The sequence below is a fragment of the Hyla sarda genome, chromosome 5 (assembly GCF_029499605.1).
Source record: "Hyla sarda isolate aHylSar1 chromosome 5, aHylSar1.hap1, whole genome shotgun sequence".
Lineage (NCBI taxonomy): Eukaryota > Metazoa > Chordata > Amphibia > Anura > Hylidae > Hyla > Hyla sarda.
The window spans coordinates 92664113-92689229 of record NC_079193.1 but is presented as its reverse complement, the minus strand read 5'-3'; the positions used below and the strand labels follow the sequence as shown (position 1 = coordinate 92689229).

Sequence of the window (25117 nt, the reverse complement as noted above, 5' to 3'; positions counted from 1 at the left end):
CAGTACTTATCAGCTGCTGTATGCTCCACGGGAAGTTGTATTTCTGACCACAGTGCTCTCTGCTGACACCAGAGAAGGAGTGGTTTGCTATGGGGATTTACTTGTAGTCTGGCACTTCCTGACATGGACAGCGGTGTCAGCAAGCAAAGAGCACTGCGGTCAGAGTGAACAGAAGTCCAGAAAGAAATGCAATTTCCTCTGGAGCATACAGCAGCTGATAAGTACTGGAAGGATTAAGATTTTTAAATAGAAGTCATTTACAAATCTGTTTAACTGTTTGGCACCATTTGATTTGACATTTTTTTTTTCCACCTGAGTACGCCTTTAAGGACCAGGCCATTTTTCGTTTTTGCACTCATGTTTCCCCTTCTACAAATCATCACGCTTTAAATTTTGCACCTACAGACCCATATAAGGGCTTGTTTTTTGCGTCACCAATTGTCATTTGTAATGACATCTATCATTTCACCACAAAATCTACGGCAAAACCAATAATATTTATTTTGGGGGGGGTGAAATCGAAATAAATCTCCTCCATTTTATAACTTTAGGGGGCTTTCGTTTCTATGCAGTGCTCTTTTTTGGTAAAAATTTCACTTTTTTTAATTTGTAGGTCCATCAATTACAAACTTGCCCAATTTATGTAGGTTTTATATTATTTTACTACTTTAAAAAGATTATAACTACAACTATACAGTGGTCTCTAAACGGTAGCCCTCCAGATGTTGCAAAACTACAACTACCAGCATGCTCAGACAGCTGTTTGGGCATGCTGGGATTTGTAGTTTTGCAACAGCTGGAGGTCTACAATTTAGAGACCACTGCACAGTGATCTCCAAACTGTAACACTCAAGATCTTGCAAAACTACAACTCCTAGCATGCCCACACAGCAGTTTGCTGTCTGTGTATGCTGGGATTTGTAGTTTTGAAACATCTGGAGGGCCACAGTTTGGAGATCACTGTGCACTGGTCTCTAAATTGTAGACCTCCAGATGTTGCAAAACTGCAAAACCCAGCATGCCCAAACAGCTGTCTTGGCATGCTTGGAGTTGTAGTTGCGTACCTCCAGCTGTTGCATAACTACATCTCCCAGCATGCCTTTCGGCGATCAGTACATGCTGGGAGTTGTAGTTTTGCAACAGCTGGAGACACACTTGTTGGAAAATACTGAGTTAGGTAACAGAACCTAACTGAAGGTTTTCCAACCAGTGTGCCTCCAGCTGTTGCAAAAGCACAACTCCCAGCATGCACGGTCTGTCAGTACATGCTGGGAGTTGTAATTTTGTAACATCTGGAGGTTTGCCCCCCCCCCCATGTGAATGTACAGGGTACATTGACACGGGCAGGTTTACAGTAAGTTTTCTGCTTGAAGTTTGAGCTGCGGCAAATTTTTCACCGCAGCGCAAACTCCTAGCGGGAAACTCACCATAACCCGCCAGTGCGAATATACCCTAAAAACACCACACTACACTAACACAAAATAAAGGGTAAAACACTACATATACACCCCCTTTCACTGTCCCCCCCCCCCCCCCAATAAAAATTAAAAACGTATTGTATGGCAGTGTTTCCAAAACGGAGCCTCCAGCTGTTGCAAAAGAACAACTCCCAGCATTTCCGGACAGCCACTGAGTGTCCAGGCATGCTGGGAGTTTAGCAACAGCTGGAGGCACCCTGTTTGGGGGTCACTGGCGTAGAATACCCCTATGTCCACCCCTATGCAATCCCTAATTTAGTCCTCAAATGCGCATGGTGCTCTCTCACTTCGGTGCCCTGTCGTATTTCAAGGAAACAGTTTAGGGCCACATATGGGGTATTTCCGTACTTGGGAGAAATTGCACTACAAATTTTGGGGGGCTTTTTCTCCTTTTATCCCTTATGAAAAGGAAAAGTTGGGGCTACACCAGCTTGTTAGTGTCAAAAAAGAAAAAATTTTACACTAACATGCTGGTGTTGCCCCATACTTATTTTCACAAGCGTTAAAAGGAAAAAAAAAGACCCCCAAAATTTGTAACGCAATTTCTCCTGAGTACGGAAATACCCCATATGTGGGCGTAAAATGCTCTGCGTGCGCAAAACAAGGCTCAGGAGTGAGAGTGCACTATGTACATTTGAGGCCTAAATTAGTGATTTGCACAGGGGTGGCTGATTTTACAGCGGTTCTGACATAAACGCAAAAAAAGAAATATCCACATGTGACCCCATTTTGGAAACTACACCCCTCACGGAACGTAACAAGGGGTATAGTGAGCCTTAACACCCCACAGGTGTTTAATGAAAATTCTTCAAAGTTGAATGGAAAAATGAAAAAAAAAAAATATTTTTTCACTAAAATGCTGGTGTTACCCTAAATTTTTCATTTTCACAAGGGAAAATAGGAAAAAAGCCCCCCAAATTTGTAACCCCATTTCTTCTGAGTAAGAACATACCCTATATGTGGATGTAAAGTGCTCTGCGGGCGAACTTCAATGCTCAGAAGAAAAGGAGCGCCATTGGGCTTTTGAAGAGAAAATTTGTCCGGAATTGAAGGCCACGTGTGTTTACAAAGCCCCCATAGAGCCAGAACAAAGGACCCCCACATGTGACCCCATTTTGGAAACTACACCCCTCATGTAATGTAATAAGGGGTACAGTGAGCATTTAAGCCCCACAGGTGTCTGGCAGATTTTTGGAACAGTGGTCCGTGAAAATTAAAAATTTAATTTTTCATTTGCACAGCCCACTGTTCCAAAGATCTGTCAAACGCCAGTGGGGTGTAAATTCACACTGCACCCCTTATTAAATTCTGTGAGGGGTTTAGTTTCCAAAATAGGGTCACATGTGGGGGCGTCTACTGTTCTGGCAGCACGGGGGACTACTCAGAAGAGATGGGGTTACAAATTATCGGGGGGCACTTTGTCCTATTATCCCTTGTAAAAAAAAAAATTTTGGAGGGAAAACTAGCATTTTTGTGAAAAAATCCTTTACACGTCCAACTTTAACGAAAAGTCGTCAAACACCTGTGGGGTGTTACGGCTCACTGGACCCCTTGTTACGTGCCTTGAGGGGTATAGTTTCCGAAATAGTATGCCATTTTGTTTTTCTTTTTTTGCTGTTCTGGCACCATAGGGGCTTCTTAAATGTGACATTCCCCCCAAAAACCATTTCAGCAAAATTTGCTTTTCAAAAGCCAAATGTGACTCCTTCTCTTCTGAGCATTGTAGTGCGCCTGCAGAGCACTTGACGTCCACACATGGGGTATTTCCATGCTCAGAAGAGATGGGGTTACAAACTTTGGGGGGCGTTTTGTCCTATTATCCCTTGTAAAAAAAATGTATTTGAGGGAAAACTAGCATTCTATTGAAAAAGAAGAAATGATAATTTACACATCCAACCTTAACGAAAAGTCGTCAAACACCTGTGGGGTGTTAAGGCTCACTGGACCCCTTGTTACGTGCCTTGAGGGGTGTAGTTTCCAAAATAGTATGCCATGTTGTTTTTTTTTTTTTTTTTGCTGTTCTGGCACCATAGGGGCTTCTTAAATGTGACATGCCGCCCAAAAACCATTTCAGCAAAATTTGCTTTTCAAAAGCCAAATGTGACTCCTTCTCTTCAGAGCATTGTAGTGCACCTGCAGAGCACTTGACGTCCGCACATGGGGTATTTCCATGCTCAGAAGAGATGGGGTTACAAACTTTGGGGGACGTTTTGTCCTATTATCCCTTGTAAAACAATTTACATTTAAGGGAAAACTAGCATTCTATTGAAAAAAAAGAAATAATAATTTACACATCCAACCTAACGAAAAGTCCAAAATAGTATGCCATGTTGTTTTTTGTTTTTTTGCTGTTCTGGCACCATAGGGGCTTCCTAAATGTGACATTCCCCTCAAAAACCATTTTTAAAAAACTCACACTCCAAAATCCCACTGTTGCTCCTTCCCTTCTGAGCCCTTTACTGCGCCCGCCGAACACTTGACATACACATATGAGGTATTTTCTTACTCGAGAGAAATTGGGTTACACATTTTAGGAAGATTTCTCTCCTTTTGCCCCTTGTAAAAATTCAATAACTGGGTCTACAAGAACATGCCAGTGTAAATTTTCTCCTTCAATTTGCTGCTATTCCTGTGAAACACCTAAAGGGTTAACAAACCTTTTAAGTGTCATTTTGAATACTTTGAGTTTTTATAATGGGGTCATTTATGGGGTATTTCTAATATGAAAGCCCTTCAAATCGACTTTAAAACTTAACTGGTCCCTGAAAAATTTTGATTTTTAAAATTTTGTGAAAAATTGGAAAATTGCTGCTGAACTTTGAAGCCCTCTGATGTCTTCCAAAAGTAAAAACATGTCAACTTTATGATGCAAACATAAAGAAGACATATTGTATATGTGAATCAATATATAATTTTTTGGAATATTCATTTTCCTTATTAGCAGAGAGCTTCAAAGTTAAAAAAAAATGCAAAATTTTCAATTTTTTCATAAAATATTGGAATTTTTCACCAAGAAACGATGCAAGTATCGACAAAATTTTACCACTAACATAAAGTAAAATATTGTAGCAGGAAAAAGAAGTAACACGTAGCAACTTACCACTTCTGTAGAAGCTTGTTTAGTAGTGCAGGTCGGCGTACAACTGACACATAACGGGAACGGTGTGCAGGGAGGGCTAGACGTGGGGAGCTCGAGACGATGGATCCTATTTCGCGTCCAGTGACGCTTCTTCCGGTTGGGAACGGATCGGTCTCATAACTCCGCAAAAGATTGAGAGCCAATAGTCAGCTGTGCCAGGTCTTTCTGCCTCTTACCCACAGACATAAAGTAGAATATGTCATGAAAAAACAATCTCAGAATTAGAATAAAAGGTTAAAGCATCCCAGAGTTATTAATGCTTAAAGTGACAGTGGTCAGATGTGCAAAAAATGGCCGGGTCCTACAGTGACCCCCCTCATGTCACCAATTGTACTTTGAACTTTGACAGGTATGACCGAAGAGAATAAATTAAGCATTGCCTGCAAAGGCAGCGCATGCACAGCGCTGTGCCCTTCATTGTGCATTGATGGAGGTCCCTCACTGATCAGCATGTCACCCCTATCCTATAGATAGGGGATAACATGCTGAGATGGTAATACTCTTTTAAAGGGGTACACCGGTGGAAAACGTTTTTTTAAATCAGTTGGTGCCAGAAAGTTAAACAGATTTGTAAATGACTTCTCTTAAAAAATCTTTACCCTTCCAGTACTTTTTAGCAGCTGTTTGCTACAGAGGAAATTCTTTTTTTTTTTTTTTGTCTTGTCCATAGTGCTCTCTGCTGACACCTGATGCCCATATCAGAAACTGTTCAGAGCAGGAGAAAATCCCCATAGAAAACTTATGCTGCTCTGGACAGTTCCTGACATGGACAGAGGTGTAAGCACTGTGAAAAAAAAAAAAAGAAATTAAAAAAGAAAATAATTTCCTCTGTAGCATATAGCAGCTAAAAAGTACTGGAAGGGTAAAGAGCCCTGCTTGTTCTCAGTGCACAGAGCGCCGCTTGTCCTCAGTGTACACAGCGCCGCTTGTCCTCAGTGCACAGAGCGCCGCTTGTCCTCAGTGCACAGAGCGCCGCTTGTCCTCAGTGCACAGAGCGCCGCTTGTCCTCAGTACACAGAGCGCCGCTTGTCCTCAGTGTGCACAGAGCCCCGCTTGTCCTCAGTGTGCACAGAGCCCCGCTTGTCCTCAGTTTATAGAGCTCTGCTTATCCTTAGTGCACAGATCGCCGCTTGTCCTCAGTGTACAGAGCACTCCTTGTCCTCAGTTTAGAACCCCGCTTGTCCTTAGTGTACAGAGCCCTGCTTGCCCTCAGTGTACAGAGCCCCGCTTGTTCTTAGTGCACAGAGCCCTGCTTGTCCTCACTGCACAGAGTGCCGCATGTCCTCAGTGTACAGAACCCTGCTTGTTCACAGTGTATAGAGCCCTGCTTGTCCTCAGTGTACAGAGCCCTGCTTGTCCTCAGTGTACAGAGCCTGTGGGGTATGCGCTCCTGCCTGTCTGATTGACAGGTGGGGAGCTGCGCTGAGCTCGTCACGTGCTCAGCCAGCGCTCTGCGATTTTGGACTCACTGCCAGGCCGGGGTGAGTCCGAAATCAATGCAAAAGCTTGAGGCCATGGACTCCTAGGGAGACCCCTAGTGGCCTCATATTCAAAATGAAAATACACCTAAAAGGAAGCATTTTTTAAGACAGTTGTTTTATGTACAATCAACTATAACATATCACATTTTTTTTGGGAAGAAAGGTACTCTTTAATATAGCAAAGAGGGCTTTCATCTGCTACACTAGAATAGCAGAGCGCAGCCAGCCAGCAGAAGTTTGCTATCTCCTCCGCCAACACTATGGGGGAGATTTATCAAACTATTCAGACCAGTTTAGATGGTCTATATTTGTCTCTCATAAAGTCTCAGTCTATTTAGTTGAGACTTTTATGAGACTTTTGCTTTAGAACCCTTCTCCGCAGAAATGGTATAGTGGTCTACAATAAAGGATAAAATGCAATGGTCAGGAATTTATCAACTGAGATTTTTATTGAAAAGTCTCAAAAAAGTCTCATCAACGGAAAATATGTTGAAATGTCAGACCATGACAGACCTGGCGGGAATGCAATCTAAGTCGTTAGTAGGAAGCCTATGGGATATACCATGCGACACAGTGCAGTTTACCTTTCAAATTACATTTTAGCTTGAATCTGAAGGGTAATCTTATCCAATATATAAAAATCGAAAATAATACAGTTTAATGAAATCCCTACATTTTTTTTTCATTTTTATTATCCTTGTAGATGTCTGATTTTAGTGCTCCAATTTCACTTCTGCAGCTGATTCGAAGAAAGCATATGAATTTATGCCATGCACATGGTGAAATTTAGTCTGTGTAGTGTAGTGTGGTGCAGTTTCCCATGGCAACCAATGTGATTCCTTCTTAAAAATTTTTTAACCCCTTAACGACAATGGACGTAAATGTACGTCATGGTGAAGTGGTACTTAGCGCACCATGATGTACATGATGTACGGTGCTCGCGTCATGCCCAGCAGGTCCCGGCTGCTATCAGCAGCCAGGGACCCGCCGGTAATGGCGGACATCCACGATCGCGCGAATGTCCGCCAGTAACCCCTCAGATGCCACGATCAATACAGATCAGGGCATCTGCAGCAGTGCGGTACTTTGAATGATTGATCGGATCGCCCGCAGTGCTGTCGCGGGGATCCGATCATCCAACATGGTGGCCGGAGGTCCCCTCACCTGGCTCCGGCCATCTTCCGAGGTCTTCTGCTATGGTCTGCGATCGAGCAGACCAGAGCAGAAGATGACCGATAATACTAAGCAGTGCTATGTCCTATACATAGCACTGAACAGTATTAGCAATCAACTGATTGCCATGAATAGTCCCCTATGGGGACATAAAAAGTGTAAAAAAAAAAAAAGTAAAAAAATTAAAAATAATAAGTAAAAAAATTTGAAAAATCCCCTCCCCAATAAAAAAAGTAAAATTTCAGTTTTTCCCATTTTACCCCCCAAAAAAGTGTAAAAAAAAGAATTAATACACATATTTGGTATCATTGCGTGCGTAAAAGTCTGAACTATTAAAATATATTGTTAATTATCCTGTACGTTGAACGGCGTAAACGTAAAAAAAAAAAGTCCAAAATTGCTGCTTTTTTGTGACATTTTATTCCAAGACAAATTAATAAAAAATTAATAAAAAGTAAAACCTAAGAAAATGTGGTACTGATAAAAACTACAGATCATGGCGCAAAAAATGAGCCCTCATATTGCCCCATATACGGAAAAATTAGAAAGTTATAGGTGGTCAAAATAGGGCAATTTCAAACATACTAATTTTGTTAAAATGGTTTGAGATTTTTTTTTAAGCGGTACAATTATAGAAAAGCATATAACATGGGGATCATTTTAATCTTATTGACCCACAGAATAAAGAAAACATGTCATCTTTACCGGAAAGTGTACAGCGTGAAAACAAAACCTTCCAAAATTTGCTAAATTGCGTTTTTCTTTTCAATTTTCCCACATAAATAATATGTGTTTGGTTGCGCCGTACATTTTATGGTAAAATAAGTGATGTAATTACAAAGTACAATTGGTGACGCAAAAAACAAGCCCTCATATGGGTCTGTGGATGGAAATATAAGAGAGTTATGATTTTTAGAAAGCGAGGAGGAAAAAACGAAAATGCAAAAATAAAATTGGTCTGGTCCTTAAGGGGTTAATTGTGTTGACACGTGCGAAAAATTGAAAAAGCAATCTGATTTGTTGCTCTGGTCACTGCACCACTCGTCCTCTACAAATGTTGTCATTAATCTCCCCCTTTTAAATTCCAGGACACTGAATAATGACTGTGCCTAAAGCTATGTTCTCCCAACAGAATGTCCACATGGAGAATCTCTAAGCCAGTGGTCTCCAACCTGCGGACCTCCAGATGTTGCAAAACTACAACTCCCAGCATGCCCGGACAGCCAACGGCTGTCCGGGCATGCTGGGAGTTGTAGTTTTGCAACATCTGGAGGTCCGCAGGTTGAAGACCACTGCTCTAAACGCGCATTCTGTACAGTGCGTGCACTGGGAGAATCTTCCGGCGCTTGGACCGCACAGGAATGCGCTGTCTCATAGACAGTTATGCATTCCGTGAGGCTTCTGTGTTAACTCTGTGTGGTCATGGAAAGATCTGGCATGTAAATTCCACCGTGTGCACAGATCAGCGGAATCACATTGAATTAAAGGAAAACTGTCATATGTTTTGTGCCGCACTATCCACGGGTACCTGTGGATAGTGCGGGAGACGCTGAACATTTTGAGTCTTACCTTGCCCGGATCCACTGCGCCGTTCGTCCGTTATAGCTGGTTTTCAGTATATTCAAATTAGCTGCTAACTGGCATGGGCGGGGACACTGCCTTCAACTGGCACTGTGACGTAACCGCCACCCAGCCAGCAGCACCGCTGGCTAATGAATATTCATACGTTGTCTTACACTCTCTGTCTCATCTGGGCCGAGTCCTGGACGATACTTTGAATGCGCAGGATTTCCTACTATACCCGGAAGCGGTCTTCAGCATTGCTTCATTTGTCCGGAGCAGCACTGGAGTAAGGGTGCACGCACAGTATCGTCCAGGACTCAGCCGAGATGAGACAGAGAGTGTAAGACAACGTATGAGTATTCATTAGCCATTCATGGCCGGGCGGCAGTTACGTCACAGTGCCAGTTAAAGGCAGTAACCCTGCCCGTGCCAGTTAGCAGCTAATTTGAATAAACTGAAAACCAGCTATAACGGGCGAACGGCGCAGCGGATCCGGGCAAGGTAGGACTCAAAATGTTCAGCGTCACCCGCACTATCCACAGGTACCCGTGGATAGTGCGGGACAAAACATATGACAGTTTTCCTTTCAACGTGACTCTGCTGCAGCGGAATTTCTGTCCCAATTTCCTATCTGGAATTCGGAATTGAATTTCCATCGTGTGAACCTAGCCTATGATTTGAAATTAGACTAACAGAGTTGAGGGCTAACTTAGAATGCTTTAAAAAAAAAAATTTTATATATATTAATGACATTAATGAATAGATTTGGAGAGGTTACATTTATTGTACAAATATCAGAACCTAAGAACGAAAGCAAGTGTAACCAGACGGCACCTCACAGAAGACATACGAGACGTATATTTGTCTCAGGCTCTGCGACTTTTATGCGACTTTTCTCGTCTAAAGTGCTGTGTAGAATAGACAATAATGTCCATCCGCAAGATTTACTAAATGCTGTGCGACGTTTGATACATTGCACGGACAATAGACCCATGCGCAGAGACTTTTCTCATCTAAAGTACTGCGGAGAATAGACAATGATAGTAAATCTCCCCCCATGTCTTGTAAAGTGTATACACCGCACGCTCTTACTTCTCGTATTCTGCTCCAGGGCTTACAATATAAGAAGCTTGACCCTCTTCAGCCACTGTAGCCGCTCATTGCAAGGGCTGCTGGGAATTGTAGTTTGCGGCTGTTCCTAGTGTTTCCCTGTCATGGCTGCTTCCAGTTAGGTACTGTGCTTTTCCTCCTTTTACATAACACTTGTCTGCTGGATTTTACCATGAATGACAGGCTGCTGTAAGGTGATCACTGCAGGTTGGTGGCTGTGGAGAGATGCTTGTGGCTTCCTGGGTCTGTGTACATGGAGGCAGATGTCACTATAGGATATAGCAGAGTGAGGTATATAGGGACATGCCCTGTAGAGGGAGCTTATATGAGTCACATGATCAGTGTAATGGTGGACTCCTGTACAGTCACATGATCAGTGTAATGGTGGACTCCTGTACAGTCACATGATCAGTGTAATGGTGGACTCCTGTACAGTCACATGATCAGTGTAATGGTGGACTCCTGTACAGTCACATGATCAGTGTAATGGTGGACTGCGTTAAAATAACCATAGGAGAGCGCACTGGCCTCTGCTACATTATACCATAGGAGAGCGCACTGGCCTCTGCCACATTATATCATAGGAGAGCGCACTGGCCTCTGCTACATTATACCATAGGAGAGCGCACTGGCATCTGCCACATTATACCATAGGAGAGCGCACTGGCCTCTGCTACATTATACCATAGGAGAGCGCACTGGCCTCTGCTACATTATACCATAGGAGAGTGCACTGGCATCTGCCACATTATACCATAGGAGAGCGCACTGGCCTCCGCTACATTATACCATAGGAGAGCGCACTGGCCTCTGCTACATTATACCATAGGAGAGCGCACTGGCCTCCGCTACATTATACCATAGGAGAGCGCACTGGCCTCCGCTACATTATACCATAGGAGAGCGCACTGGCCTCTGCTACATTATACCATAGGAGAGCGCACTGGCCTCTGCTACATTATACCATAGGAGAGCGCACTGGCCTCTGCCACATTATACCATAGGAGAGCGCACTGGCCTCTGCTACATTATACCATAGGAGAGCGCACTGGCCTCTACTACATTATACCATAGGAGAGCGCACTGGCCTCTGCTACATTATACCATAGGAGAGCGCACTGGCCTCTGCTACATTATACATAGGAGAGCGCACTGGCCTCTGCTACATTATACATAGGAGAGCGCACTGGCCTCTGCTACATTATACCACAGGAGAGCGCACTGGCCTCTGCTACATTATACATAGGAGAGCGCACTGGCCTCCGCTACATTATACCATAGGAGAGCGCACTGGCCTCTGCTACATTATACCATAGGAGAGCGCACTGGCCTCTACTACATTATACCATAGGAGAGCGCACTGGCCTCCGCTACATTATACCATAGGAGAGCGCACTGGCCTCTGCTACATTATACCATAGGAGAGCGCACTGGCCTCTACTACATTATACCATAGGAGAGCGCACTGGCCTCTGCTACATTATACCATAGGAGAGCGCACTGGCCTCTGCTACATTATACCATAGGAGAGCGCACTGGCCTCTGCTACATTATTACATAGGAGAGCGCACTGGCCTCTGCTACATTATACCATAGGAGAGCGCACTGGCCTCTGCCACATTATATCATAGGAGAGCGCACTGGCCTCTGCTACATTATACCATAGGAGAGCGTACTGGCCTCTGCTACATTATACCATAGGAGAGCGCACTGTCCTCTGCTACATTATACCATAGGAGAGCGCACTCGCCTCTGCTACATTATACCATAGGAGAGCGCACTGGCCTCCGCTACATTATACCATAGGAGAGCGCACTGGCCTCTGCTACATTATACCATAGGAGAGCGCACTGGCCTCTGCTACATTATACCATAGGAGAGCGCACTGGCCTCTGCTACATTATACCATAGGAGAGCGCACTGGCCTCTGCTACATTATACCATAGGAGAACGCACTGGCCTCTGCTACATTATACCATAGGAGAGCGCACTGGCCTCTGCTACATTATACCATAGGAGAGCGCACTGGCCTCTGCCACATTATACCATAGGAGAGCGCACTGGCCTCCGCTACATTATACCATAGGAGAGCGCACTGGCCTCTGCTACATTATACCATAGGAGAGCGCACTGGCCTCTGCTACATTATTACATAGGAGAGCGCACTGGCCTCTGCCACATTATACCATAGGAGAGCGCACTGGCCTCTGCTACATTATACCATAGGAGAGCGCACTGGCCTCCGCTACATTATACCATAGGAGAGCGCACTGGCCTCCGCTACATTATACCATAGGAGAGCGCACTGGCCTCTGCTACATTATACCATAGGAGAGCGCACTGGCCTCCGCTACATTATACCATAGGAGAGCGCACTGGCCTCTGCTACATTATACCATAGGAGAGCGCACTGGCCTCTGCTACATTATACCATAGGAGAGCGCACTGGCCTCTGCTACATTATACCATAGGAAAGCCCACTGGACTCTGCTACATTATACATAGGAGAGCGCACTGGCCTCTGCTACATTATACATAGGAGAGCGCACTGGCCTCCGCTACATTATACCATAGGAGAGCGCACTGGCCTCCGCTACATTATACCATAGGAGAGTGCACTGGCCTCTGCTACATTATACCATAGGAGAGCGCACTGGCCTCTGCTACATTATACCATAGGAGAGCGCACTGGCCTCTGCTACATTATACCATAGGAGAGCGCACTGGCCTCTGCCACATTATACCATAGGAGAGCGCACTGGCCTCCGCTACATTATACCATAGGAGAGCGCACTGGCCTCTGCTACATTATACCATAGGAGAGCGCACTGGCCTCTGCTACATTATTACATAGGAGAGCGCACTGGCCTCTGCCACATTATACCATAGGAGAGCGCACTGGCCTCCGCTACATTATACCATAGGAGAGCGCACTGGCCTCCGCTACATTATACCATAGGAGAGCGCACTGGCCTCCGCTACATTATACCATAGGAGAGCGCACTGGCCTCCGCTACATTATACCATAGGAGAGCGCACTGGCCTCCGCTACATTATACCATAGGAGAGTGCACTGGCCTCTGCTACATTATACCATAGGAGAGCGCACTGGCCTCTGCTACATTATACCATAGGAGAGCGCACTGGCCTCTGCTACATTATACCATAGGAGAGTGCACTGGCCTCTGCTACATTATACCATAGGAGAGCGCACTGGCCTCTGCTACATTATACATAGGAGAGCGCACTGGCCTCTGCTACATTATACATAGGAGAGCGCACTGGCCTCTGCTACATTATACCATAGGAGAGTGCACTGGCCTCTGCTACATTATACCATAGGAGAGCGCACTGGCCTCTGCTACATTATACCATAGGAGAGCGCACTGGCCTCTGCTACATTATACCATAGGAGAGCGCACTGGCCTCTGCTACATTATACCATAGGAGAGCGCACTGGCCTCCGCTACATTATACCATAGGAGAGCGCACTGGCCTCTGCTACATTATACCATAGGAGAGCGCACTGGCCTCCGCTACATTATACCATAGGAGAGCGCACTGGCCTCTGCTACATTATACCATAGGAGAGCGCACTGGCCTCCGCTACATTATACCATAGGAGAGCGCACTGGCCTCTGCTACATTATACCATAGGAGAGCGCACTGGCCTCTGCTACATTATACATAGGAGAGCGCACTGGCCTCTGCTACATTATACCATAGGAGAGCGCACTGGCCTCTGCTACATTATACCATAGGAGAGCGCACTGGCCTCTGCTACATTATACCATAGGAGAGCGCACTGGCCTCTGCTACATTATACCATAGGAGAGCGCACTGGCCTCTGCTACATTATACCATAGGAGAGCGCACTGGCCTCTGCTACATTATACCATAGGAGAGCGCACTGGCCTCTGCTACATTATACCATAGGAGAGCGCACTGGCCTCCGCTACATTATACCATAGGAGAGCGCACTGGCCTCTGCTACATTATACCATAGGAGAGCGCACTGGCCTCTGCTACATTATACCATAGGAGAGCGCACTGGCCTCTGCTACATTATACCATAGGAGAGCGCACTGGCCTCTGCTACATTATACCATAGGAGAGCGCACTGGCCTCCGCTACATTATACCATAGGAGAGCGCACTGGCCTCTGCTAAATTATACCATAGGAGAGCGCACTGGCCTCTGCTACATTATACCATAGGAGAGCGCACTGGCCTCCGCTACATTATACCATAGGAGAGCGCACTGGCCTCTGCTACATTATACCATAGGAGAGTGCACTGGCCTCTGCTACATTATACCATAGGAGAGCGCACTGGCCTCCGCTACATTATACCATAGGAGAGCGCACTGGCCTCTGCTACATTATACCATAGGAGAGCGCACTGGCCTCTGCTACATTATACCATAGGAGAGCGTACTGGCCTCTGCTACATTATACCATAGGAGAGTGCACTGGCCTCTGCTACATTATACCATAGGAGAGCGCACTGGCCTCCGCTACATTATACCATAGGAGAGCGCACTGGCCTCCGCTACATTATACCATAGGAGAGCGCACTGGCCTCTGCTACATTATACCATAGGAGAGCGCACTGGCATCTGCTACATTATACCATAGGAGAGCGCACTGGCCTCCGCTACATTATACCATAGGAGAGCGCACTGGCCTCTGCTACATTATACCATAGGAGAACGCACTGGCCTCTACTACATTATACCATAGGAGAGCGCACTGGCCTCCGCTACATTATACCATAGGAGAGCGCACTGGCCTCCGCTACATTATACCATAGGAGAGCGCACTGGACTCTGCCACATTATACCATAGGAGAGCGCACTGGCCTCTGCTACATTATACCATAGGAGAGCGCACTGGCCTCTGCTACATTATACCATAGGAGAGCGCACTGGCCTCTGCCACATTATACCACAGGAGAGCGCACTGGCCTCTGCTACATTATACCATAGGAGAGCGCACTGGCCTCTGCTACATTATATCATAGGAGAGCGCACTGGCCTCTGCTACATTATACCATAGGAGAGCGCACTGGCCTCTGCTACATTATACCATAGGAGAGCGCACTGGCCTCTGCTACATTATACCATAGGAGAGCGCACTGGCCTCTGCCACATTATACCATAGGAGAGCGCACTGGCCTCTGCTACATTATACCATAGGAGAGCGCACTGGCCTCTGCTACATTATACCATAGGAGAGCGCACTGGCCTCTGCTACATTATACCATAGGAGAGCGCACTGGCCTCCGCTACATTATACCATAGGAGAGCGCACTGGCCTCTGCTACATTATACCATAGGAGAGCGCACTGGCCTCTGCTACATTATACCATAGGAGAGCGTACTGGCCTCTGCTACATTATACCATAGGAGAGTGCACTGGCCTCTGCTACATTATACCATAGGAGAGCGCACTGGCCTCCGCTACATTATACCATAGGAGAGCGCACTGGCCTCCGCTACATTATACCATAGGAGAGCGCACTGGCCTCCGCTACATTATACCATAGGAGAGCGCACTGGCATCTGCTACATTATACCATAGGAGAGCGCACTGGCCTCCGCTACATTATACCATAGGAGAGCGCACTGGCCTCTGCTACATTATACCATAGGAGAACGCACTGGCCTCTACTACATTATACCATAGGAGAGCGCACTGGCCTCCGCTACATTATACCATAGGAGAGCGCACTGGCCTCCGCTACATTATACCATAGGAGAGCGCACTGGACTCTGCCACATTATACCATAGGAGAGCGCACTGGCCTCTGCTACATTATACCATAGGAGAGCGCACTGGCCTCTGCTACATTATACCATAGGAGAGCGCACTGGCCTCTGCCACATTATACCACAGGAGAGCGCACTGGCCTCTGCTACATTATACCATAGGAGAGCGCACTGGCCTCTGCTACATTATATCATAGGAGAGCGCACTGGCCTCTGCTACATTATACCACAGGAGAGCGCACTGGCCTCTGCTACATTATACCATAGGAGAGCGCACTGGCCTCTGCTACATTATATCATAGGAGAGCGCACTGGCCTCTGCTACATTATACCATAGGAGAGCGCACTGGCCTCTGCTACATTATACCATAGGAGAGCGCACTGGCCTCTGCTACATTATACCATAGGAGAGCGCACTGGCCTCTGCCACATTATACCATAGGAGAGCGCACTGGCCTCTGCTACATTATACCATAGGAGAGCGCACTGGCCTCTGCTACATTATACCATAGGAGAGCGCACTGGCCTCTGCTACATTATACCATAGGAGAGCGCACTGGCCTCCGCTACATTATACCATAGGAGAGCGCACTGGCCTCTGCTACATTATACCATAGGAGAGCGCACTGGCCTCTGCTACATTATACCATAGGAGAGCGTACTGGCCTCTGCTACATTATACCATAGGAGAGTGCACTGGCCTCTGCTACATTATACCATAGGAGAGCGCACTGGCCTCCGCTACATTATACCATAGGAGAGCGCACTGGCCTCCGCTACATTATACCATAGGAGAGCGCACTGGCCTCTGCTACATTATACCATAGGAGAGCGCACTGGCATCTGCTACATTATACCATAGGAGAGCGCACTGGCCTCCGCTACATTATACCATAGGAGAGCGCACTGGCCTCCGCTACATTATACCATAGGAGAGCGCACTGGCCTCCGCTACATTATACCATAGGAGAGCGCACTGGCCTCTGCTACATTATACCATAGGAGAGCGCACTGGCCTCCGCTACATTATACCATAGGAGAGCGCACTGGCCTCTGCTACATTATACCATAGGAGAGCGCACTGGCCTCTGCTACATTATATCATAGGAGAGCGCACTGGCCTCTGCTACATTATACCATAGGAGAGCGCACTGGCCTCTGCTACATTATACCATAGGAGAGCGCACTGGCCTCTGCTACATTATACCATAGGAGAGCAGTCCAGCCAGCAGAAAGTGTCAGTCAGTTCCCTCCTATTCCCTGCTCTGTACTCAATTATGAGAGAAAGGGAGACATTGTCTGTCAGTCCCCCACTATCTCCTCCTCCCCCCATGTCTTGTAAAGTGTATACACCGCACGCTCTTACTTCCTGTATTCTGCTCCAGGGCTTACAATATAAGAAGCTTGACCCTCTTCAGTCACTGTAGCCGCTCATTGCAAGGGCTGCTGGGAATTGTAGTTTGCGGCTGTTCCTAGTGTTTCCCTGTCATGGCTGCTTCCAGTTAGGTACTGTGCTTTTCCTCCTTTTACATAACACTTGTCTGCTGGATTTTACCATGAATGACAGGCTGCTGTAAGGTGATCACTGCAGGTTGGTGGCTGTGGAGAGATGCTTGTGGCTTCCTGGGTCTGTGTACATGGAGGCAGATGTCACTATAGGATATAGCAGATTGAGGTATATACCAGTGTCCTGGGCAGGTGACCACTGTGTTGTGTGCTGTAATGCCTGCTCAGGGACATGCACTGTAGAGGGGGCTTATATGAGTGACAAGGTGGGCTCCTCTGCATTTACATGATCAGTGTAATGGTGGGCTCCTCTGCATTTACATGATCAGTGTAATGGTGGACTCCTGTACAGTCACATGATCAGTGTAATGGTGGGCTCCTGTACAGTCACATGATCAGTGTAATGGTGGGCTCCTGTACAGTCACATGATCAGTGTAATGGTGGGCTCCTGTACAGTCACATGATCAGTGTAATGGTGGGCTCCTCTACAGTCACATGATCAGTGTAATGGTGGGCTCCTCTACAGTCACATGATCAGTGTAATGGTGGGCTCCTGTACAGTCACATGATCAGTGTAATGGTGGGCTCCTGTACAGTCACATGATCAGTGTAATGGTGGGCTCCTGTACAGTCACATGATCAGTGTAATGGTGGGCTCCTCTGCATTTACATGATCAGTGTAATGGTGGGCTCCTGTACAGTCACACGATCAGTGTAATGGTGGGCTCCTGTACAGTCACATGATCAGTGTAATGGTGGGCTCCTGTACAGTCACACGATCAGTGTAATGGTGGGCTCCTGTACAGTCACACGATCAGTGTAATGGTGGGCTCCTGTACAGCCACACGATCAGTGTAATGGTGGGCTCCTGTACAGTCACACGATCAGTGTAATGGTGGGCTCCTGTACAGTCACACGATCAGTGTAATGGTGGGCTCCTCTACAGTCACATGATCAGTGTAATGGTGGGCTCCTCTACAGTCACATGATCAGTGTAATGGTGGGCTCCTCTACAGTCACATGATCAGTGTAATGGTGGGCTCCTCTACAGTCACATGATCAGTGTAATGGTGGGCTCCTCTACAGTCACACGATCAGTGTAATGGTGGGCTCCTCTACAGTCACACGATCAGTGTAATGGTGGGCTCCTCTACAGTCACACGATCAGTGTAATGGTGGGCTCCTCTACAGTCACACGATCAGTGTAATGGTGGGCTCCTCTACAGTCACACGATCAGTGTAATGGTGGGCTCCTCTACAGTCACACGATCAGTGTAATGGTGGGCTCCTCTACAGTCACACGATCAGTGTAATGGTGGGCTCCTCTACAGTCACACGGTCAGTGTAATGGTGGGCTCCTCTACAGTCACACGATCAGTGTAATGGTGGGCTCCTCTACAGTCACACGATCAGTGTAATGGTGGGCTCCTCTACAGTCACACGATCAGTGTAATGGTGGGCTCCTCTACAGTCACACGATCAGTGTAATGGAGGGCTCCTGTACAGTCACACGATCAGTGTAAAGGTGGGCTCCTGTACAGTCACACGATCAGTGTAAAGGTGGGCTCCTGTACAGTCACACGATCAGTGTAATGGTGGGCTCCTGTACAGTCACACGATCAGTGTAATGGTGGGCTCCTGTACAGTCACACGATCAGTGTAATGGTGGGCTCCTCTACAGTCACACGATCAGTGTAATGGTGGGCTCCTCTACAGTCACACGATCAGTGTAATGGTGGGCTCCTCTACAGTCACACGATCAGTGTAATGGTGGGCTCCTCTACAGTCACACGATCAGTGTAATGGTGGGCTCCTCTACAGTCACACGATCAGTGTAATGGTGGGCTCCTGTACAGTCACACGATCAGTGTAATGGTGGGCTCCTCTACAGTCACACGATCAGTGTAATGGTGGGCTCCTCTGCATTTACATGATCAGTGTAATGGAGGGCTCCTGTACAGTCACATGATCAGTGTAAAGGTGGGCTCTCTACAGTCACATGGTCAGTGTAATGGTGGGCTCCTGTACAGTCACATGATCAGGATTCCCATAGGGACACATGGTTGGCATTATCATTCCTATTAATTGGAGCCTTGTTTAAAAATGTCCATATAGTCTCACTATGTAATGGATCTACCTATCACTGGCTACTAATTGGGGGGGGGGGGGGGGCTATATTTTTTTGGAAGGGGGTTAATAGGTCACCCCTATGGTAAATAGTATGGCTATCCACACCCACTTATTACCAAATAATGGAAGATACCAAGTATGGAAAATAGGAGATTCTATTTGATCAGGTGAATATAGATGATATGTATGACCTTGTCTGTCAATATAACAATTTTATAATAAAAATTATAATAAAAAAATAAAATAAAAATAATAATAATAGATATATATATATATATATATATATATATATATATATATATATATATATATATAATCTCACAAAGAGATTCTGCAGCACTCCAAGATAGGTGAAGTTTATTGTCCTGACAGCATAGCAATGTTTCGGCTGCCCACTTGCAGCCTTTTTCAAGCTTGAAAAAGGCTGCAAGTGGGCAGCTGAAACATTGCTATACTGTCAGAATAATAAACTTCACCTAAGTTTCACCTGTCTAGGAGTGCTGCTGAATCTCTTTGTTGTATGGATATTCTGGATTGACCCGTGACAACTATCTGCTGGCACCCGCCATTTGCTTTCCTTGTTTGGTTGTGCTGCTCTGCTCTTTTTTATTTATTTATTTATATATATATATATATATATATATATATATATATATATAATATATATATAGTGTGTGTGTAACATATCACATATGTGAATCCGTCCTTCACTTTTTTGTAATATTTTATCAATTCATGTGACAACAATGAAGAAATGGCAAACTGGCCCTTTGCTGGAATGTAAAGTAGTGAGTGCAGTCTGTATCCGTGTCGTGGATGGAAGCAATATGTAGTCATGTGCTCAAGACCTTATTATACCACAACATTATACACTGTAAGGCTGCATTCACACCACGTTCTGTACATACGGGTGCCGGATCCAGCTGGGGGAGGGGAAAACCGGGCGCTCCCGTACCCCAGCCGGATCAGGCCGTGACTCCATTTACTTTAATGAGCCGACCGGAGTCAAACGGTGACTCCAGTCGGCTCAGTTTTAACCCGTATCCGGTTTTGGACCGGACCTAAAACCATAGTATACTACGGTTTTAGGTCCGGTCAGGAAACCGCATACGGGTCAAAACCGAGCCGACCGGAGTCACCGTTTGACTCCAGTTAACTTGCTTCTGTGAGACACTGTATATGCACTATATATGTAATAAACCCCTTCCTGTAGCTGTGTGTGATTATGCCTCTGTTGTTGGCTGGACATGTGATCGCGGAGCAGTGACTTGCTCTATTGTTCTCTTTTTCTTCAGAAATGTAACCCACAGCTTCCTGCGGAGCTTCTGTAAATGTTATAAGGCCTTGAGCTCTTATTCCTTCCATCCAGGACATGTACTGGCCAGAGTGTTCTTCCCTAGAAGTCATGCAGCAGTGTACAGTAGACCTATATGGGTTCATATTTCAGATCTGTAGGGTCTCTGAAGTCATGCACTTTACCTGGGAACCATATGCAGACCATTACAGGTGACAAATCACTAAAAAATAAAAAAAATCAGGGGTGTGGAAATTAAATAAAAAAAACTACTTGTCCACGGGACTAAAACAAAGCAAAATCTTCTTGTCCCTCATGACGATCCACTTGTCAGGACCAATTTTTGCTTTTACTCTCTCACTTTTTCCTCCTCCCCCTATAATAGCCATAACTACCTACTACTATGATACCTTTTTACATTTTTCAATAACATATTCTCCGAAACCATTAAAAGAGAAAAAGATAATTTAGCAGATTTGGTGGTTTTCTTTTCTACACCATTTACCTTGTGGTTGAGGTAACATGATGTTTTGATACTTTAGACCCGCTTGATTACAGCGATACCAGATTTGTATAGTTTCCGTCATGTTTTACTAATTGAAAAAAAAATTCTGAACTTTTTCGAATTTTTTTTAAATTGCCATTTTTGACCCCTGTAGCTTATTTTATTTTTATTTTTTTTCGCATACCAGTCTGTATGAGGGCTAATTTTTTGTGCCAGAATCTGTTTTTGTATCGGTACCATTTTGGTATTGATCTGACTTTTTAATCGCTTTTTAACTTTTTTTTTCTCTGGGATATTATAAAAATTGCACTTCTGTGGTTTGGTATTTTTTTTTACATTTACGTCATTTACCATATGGGATACAAAATTTTATATTTTAATAGTTCGTACCATTATGCACACAGCGATACCAAATATGTTTATTTTTATATAGGCAAAGGGGGTGATTGTTTTTTGTTTTACACTTTATTAGACTTTAAGGAGGAATCATTAGATTCTTCATACAGATCAATAGAGTTCTATTGAACTCCATTGATCTGTGTGCTCTGCGATCCATTGATAGAGCCTAGTCCAGCCAAACACTAGGGAAAGCCCTCTGGCTACCTCTGTAGTGGATCAACTACCCCCCCCCCCCTCCCCCGTGATCACACTGCGGGGGGGGGGGGGGGGGGCGGCTAGCCCACCAGGGAGAATTCACATGTCCCTTTAGATGCCGCTGTCAGCTTTGACAGCAGAAATCTAAAGGGTTAATAGCAAGCCGCGGCGATTAGCGGTGGCCCCAGCTACTGAATACAGCTAGGCGCTGCAGAATATGGAGTGGGAACAAGTCGGGAGCCGCTCCATACAGACTGCTGAGAGCCGCCGCGCTTGTCAGGTCCGGCCCTGCTTGCACGAAGCAGGACTATAGGGCTGCAAAAATTGACCTGCCTGGTGCCCGGAGCTGCATGTCCCGGGCGTTGGGCGATAGGAATTCCACATCCCTGAACGTAAGAGACAACAAGATTTTCTTTTACAAGCACCTGCACTTTTTTCCTGTTTTTTAGCCTGTGAACTCTACAGTGGTCTCTCAAGTTATAATATTAATTGGTTCCAGGACGACCATTGTATGTTGAAACTATTGTATGTTGAGACCAGAACTCTATGGAAACCTGGTCAGGGGTGTGGAAATTTTATAAAAAAACTACTTGTCCACGGGACTAAAATGGAGCAAAATCTACTTGTCCCTCATGACGATCTACTTGTCCGGCCAATTTTCGCTTTTTCACTCTCGTTTTTCCTCCTCGCCCTATAATAGCCAAAACTACCTACTATTATGATACCTTTTAATTTTTCAATAACATATTCTCTGAACCAAAAAATATATATATATTTGGGGAAGTGAAATTGAAATAGTAAAAGATAATTTAGCAGATTTGGTGGTTTTCTTTTCTGCGCCATTTACCTTGTGGTCAGATAACATGTTAGTTTTATACTTTAGGCGCCTGATTACAGCGATACCAGATTTGTATCGTTTACATAATGTTTTACAAATTCGGGACTTTTTCAAATTTTTTTAATTGCCATTTTTTAACCCCTGTAGCTTTATTTTTTTCCGCATACCAGGCTGCATGAGGGCTCATTTTGTGCGCCATAATCAGTTTTTTGTATCGGCACCATCTTGGTATTGATCTGACTTTTTAATCGCTTTTTAACTTTTTTTTCTGGGATATTATAAAAATAGCAAATCTGTGGTTTGGTATTTTTTTACATTTACCGTACGGGATACATAATGTTATATTTTAATAGGTTGTACAATTACGCACGAAGCGATACCAAATATGTTTATTTTTATTATGTTTGCATGTTTTTATATAGGAAAAGGGGGTGATTTGAACTTTTAACATGGAAGGGGTTAATGCAGCAGTCTTCAAACTGTGGCCCTCCAGATGTTGCAAAACTACAACTCCCAGCATGCCCGGACAGCCAACGCCTGTCCTGGCATGCTGGGAATTGTAGTTTTGTAACATCTGGAGGGGCACAGTTTGAAGACCACTAGGTTAATGTGTCTTTCAAACTTTTATTAAAACTTTTTTATTTTATTTTATTTATTTATTTGTTTACACTTTATTACATTTATAGGAGGAATCATTAGATTCCTCAGACAGATGAATACAGTTCTATTGATCTCTATTAATCTATGTGCTCTGTGATCCATTGATAGAGCCTGGTCCAGCCAGGATCTATCAATGACAGAGTCGGGACAGGAGGAAGCAGAGGTAAGTCCTCCGGCTACGTCCATAGTGGATCGCCCCCCTGCGATCGCGCTGCGGGGGGGGGGGGGGCGATCCAGCCCACCAGGGAGCATTCACATGTCCCTTTAGACGCCGCTGTCGGCTTTGACAGCGGCGATCTAAATGGTTAATAGCCAGCCGCATGCTGGCTATTAGCGGCGGCCCCTGGCTACTGTGAACAGCCGGGGGCTGCAGAGCATGGAGCGGGCAGGAATCCCGATCCCGCTCCATACATACTGCAGAGCGCCGCAAGCATCTCCCCGTGCAGACGTGCCTCCTCCCCTCAGCTCTCCGAAGCTACAGCTGGGGGGAGTGAAGGCAGAGGACGCAGGTCTGCACGGGGAGCAAGAAGCCACGCCCCCTCATCTCCCCCCGCACGTCTGCAGAGCAAGAAGCCACGCCCCCTCATCTCCCCCCGCACGTCTGCAGAGCAGGGGAGAGAAGACCAATACACAGCTTCTCATCTCCCCTGCTCTGCTTCCGAGGACACAGGCTGCAGAGTATGGAGCGGGCAGGAGTCGAGTGCCCGCTCCATACAGACTACAGATCCGCCGCACTTGTCAGGTCCGGCCCTGCTTGTCCGAAGCCGGGCTAAGGGCCGGACAAAGTCACCTGCCCGGCGCCCAAAACTGCTAGTCCCGGGCGTCGGGCGATAGGAATTCCACATCCCTGATGGTCATTGGTTCTGAAGGCACCAAAATGTCATCCAAAAATATGAAAAAGGAGGGTTAAAGAAAAATTTGTAGATAACTAATATAGATAAAGCAAATCCTTACATATAAAAGTAAGAAAGATCTGCTAGAAGCTGTAATCACTGTCTATGTAGAGGACAGGAGCTTCTTCAGGGTCCTGTACAGTACACACAGTGTCCCAAAAAAGTAATATGGAGCCGCCCTTACTTGGTGTCCAAAGGAGCAGCGAAGTGTGGCACAGGTTAAGAGAAATACAGAACATGTAATACCTCCCTGTACTGTAGGGGGTGCTAACAGACAGGAATTTAGTGCATACGCTTAAGTAATACAGGTGTTTTACCAGGGAATGCCTATTCTGATTGGTCAGTTCTTCCAGCCATTGACACGTTTCACAGATCTGGACTGTCTGTACATTGTATGTTGAGTCTGGTTTCAAGTTACAATGGTCCAGAAAAGACCATTGTATGTTGAGGGTTCACTTATATTTTTACTGGTACCACTTTTGCATAGTATTGACTTTTTGATCCCTTTTTTTTTTTTTTTTTTTTCTTTTTCTGCATGTGATGTAACCAAAATTCAGCAATTTTGCCATTTTAGAATGTTTCTGCATTTATGTCCTTGACTGTGTAGGACCAAGAATGGGATAATTTAATTGTTTGGATAATTCTGCACATGGTGATACAAAATATGTTTATTTATTTTATTTTATTTTTTACATTATTCATTTGGAAAGGGGGCATTTTTTCCATATCTTTAAGAAACGTTACTTGTTGGTTGTTTTGATTACATTGATCTATCAGATTGGCGCTCTGTTGCTTTAGCCTGCCTGGACCACCAGGTATGCACACCATAACTGTTTAAATGCCAGACACCGGAGTGATCTCTAATGTCTGTCATTACCGACAGGCGTCAGCTGGCACCTGCCGGGTATGATATGGGCCCAGCTTCCAGGCACGCATCATACTCCCTCACCCGATCCATGACATAAATAGGAAGGTGTTAACCC

The 25117-nt window shown here is 45.4% G+C and overlaps 1 protein-coding gene across 6 annotated transcripts in view; it reads left to right on the top strand.

The window, feature by feature from the left end:
- The first annotated feature begins 17132 nt into the window (after positions 1 to 17132).
- The window catches only part of TBC1D5 (TBC1 domain family member 5), a 645101-nt gene continuing 637116 nt past the window's right edge, over positions 17133 to 25117 (top strand). For 2 of the 6 annotated variants that reach the window (XM_056519936.1, XM_056519934.1), the window contains exon 1: positions 17185 to 17219. Coding sequence is in view for 1 of the 6 variants with exons in the window: in XM_056519931.1 (XP_056375906.1) it covers positions 17274 to 17304 (31 nt within the window). In the remaining 5 variants the exon portion in view is untranslated. The other 4 variants (XM_056519933.1, XM_056519937.1, XM_056519931.1 and 1 more) reach the window with 4 other exon arrangements.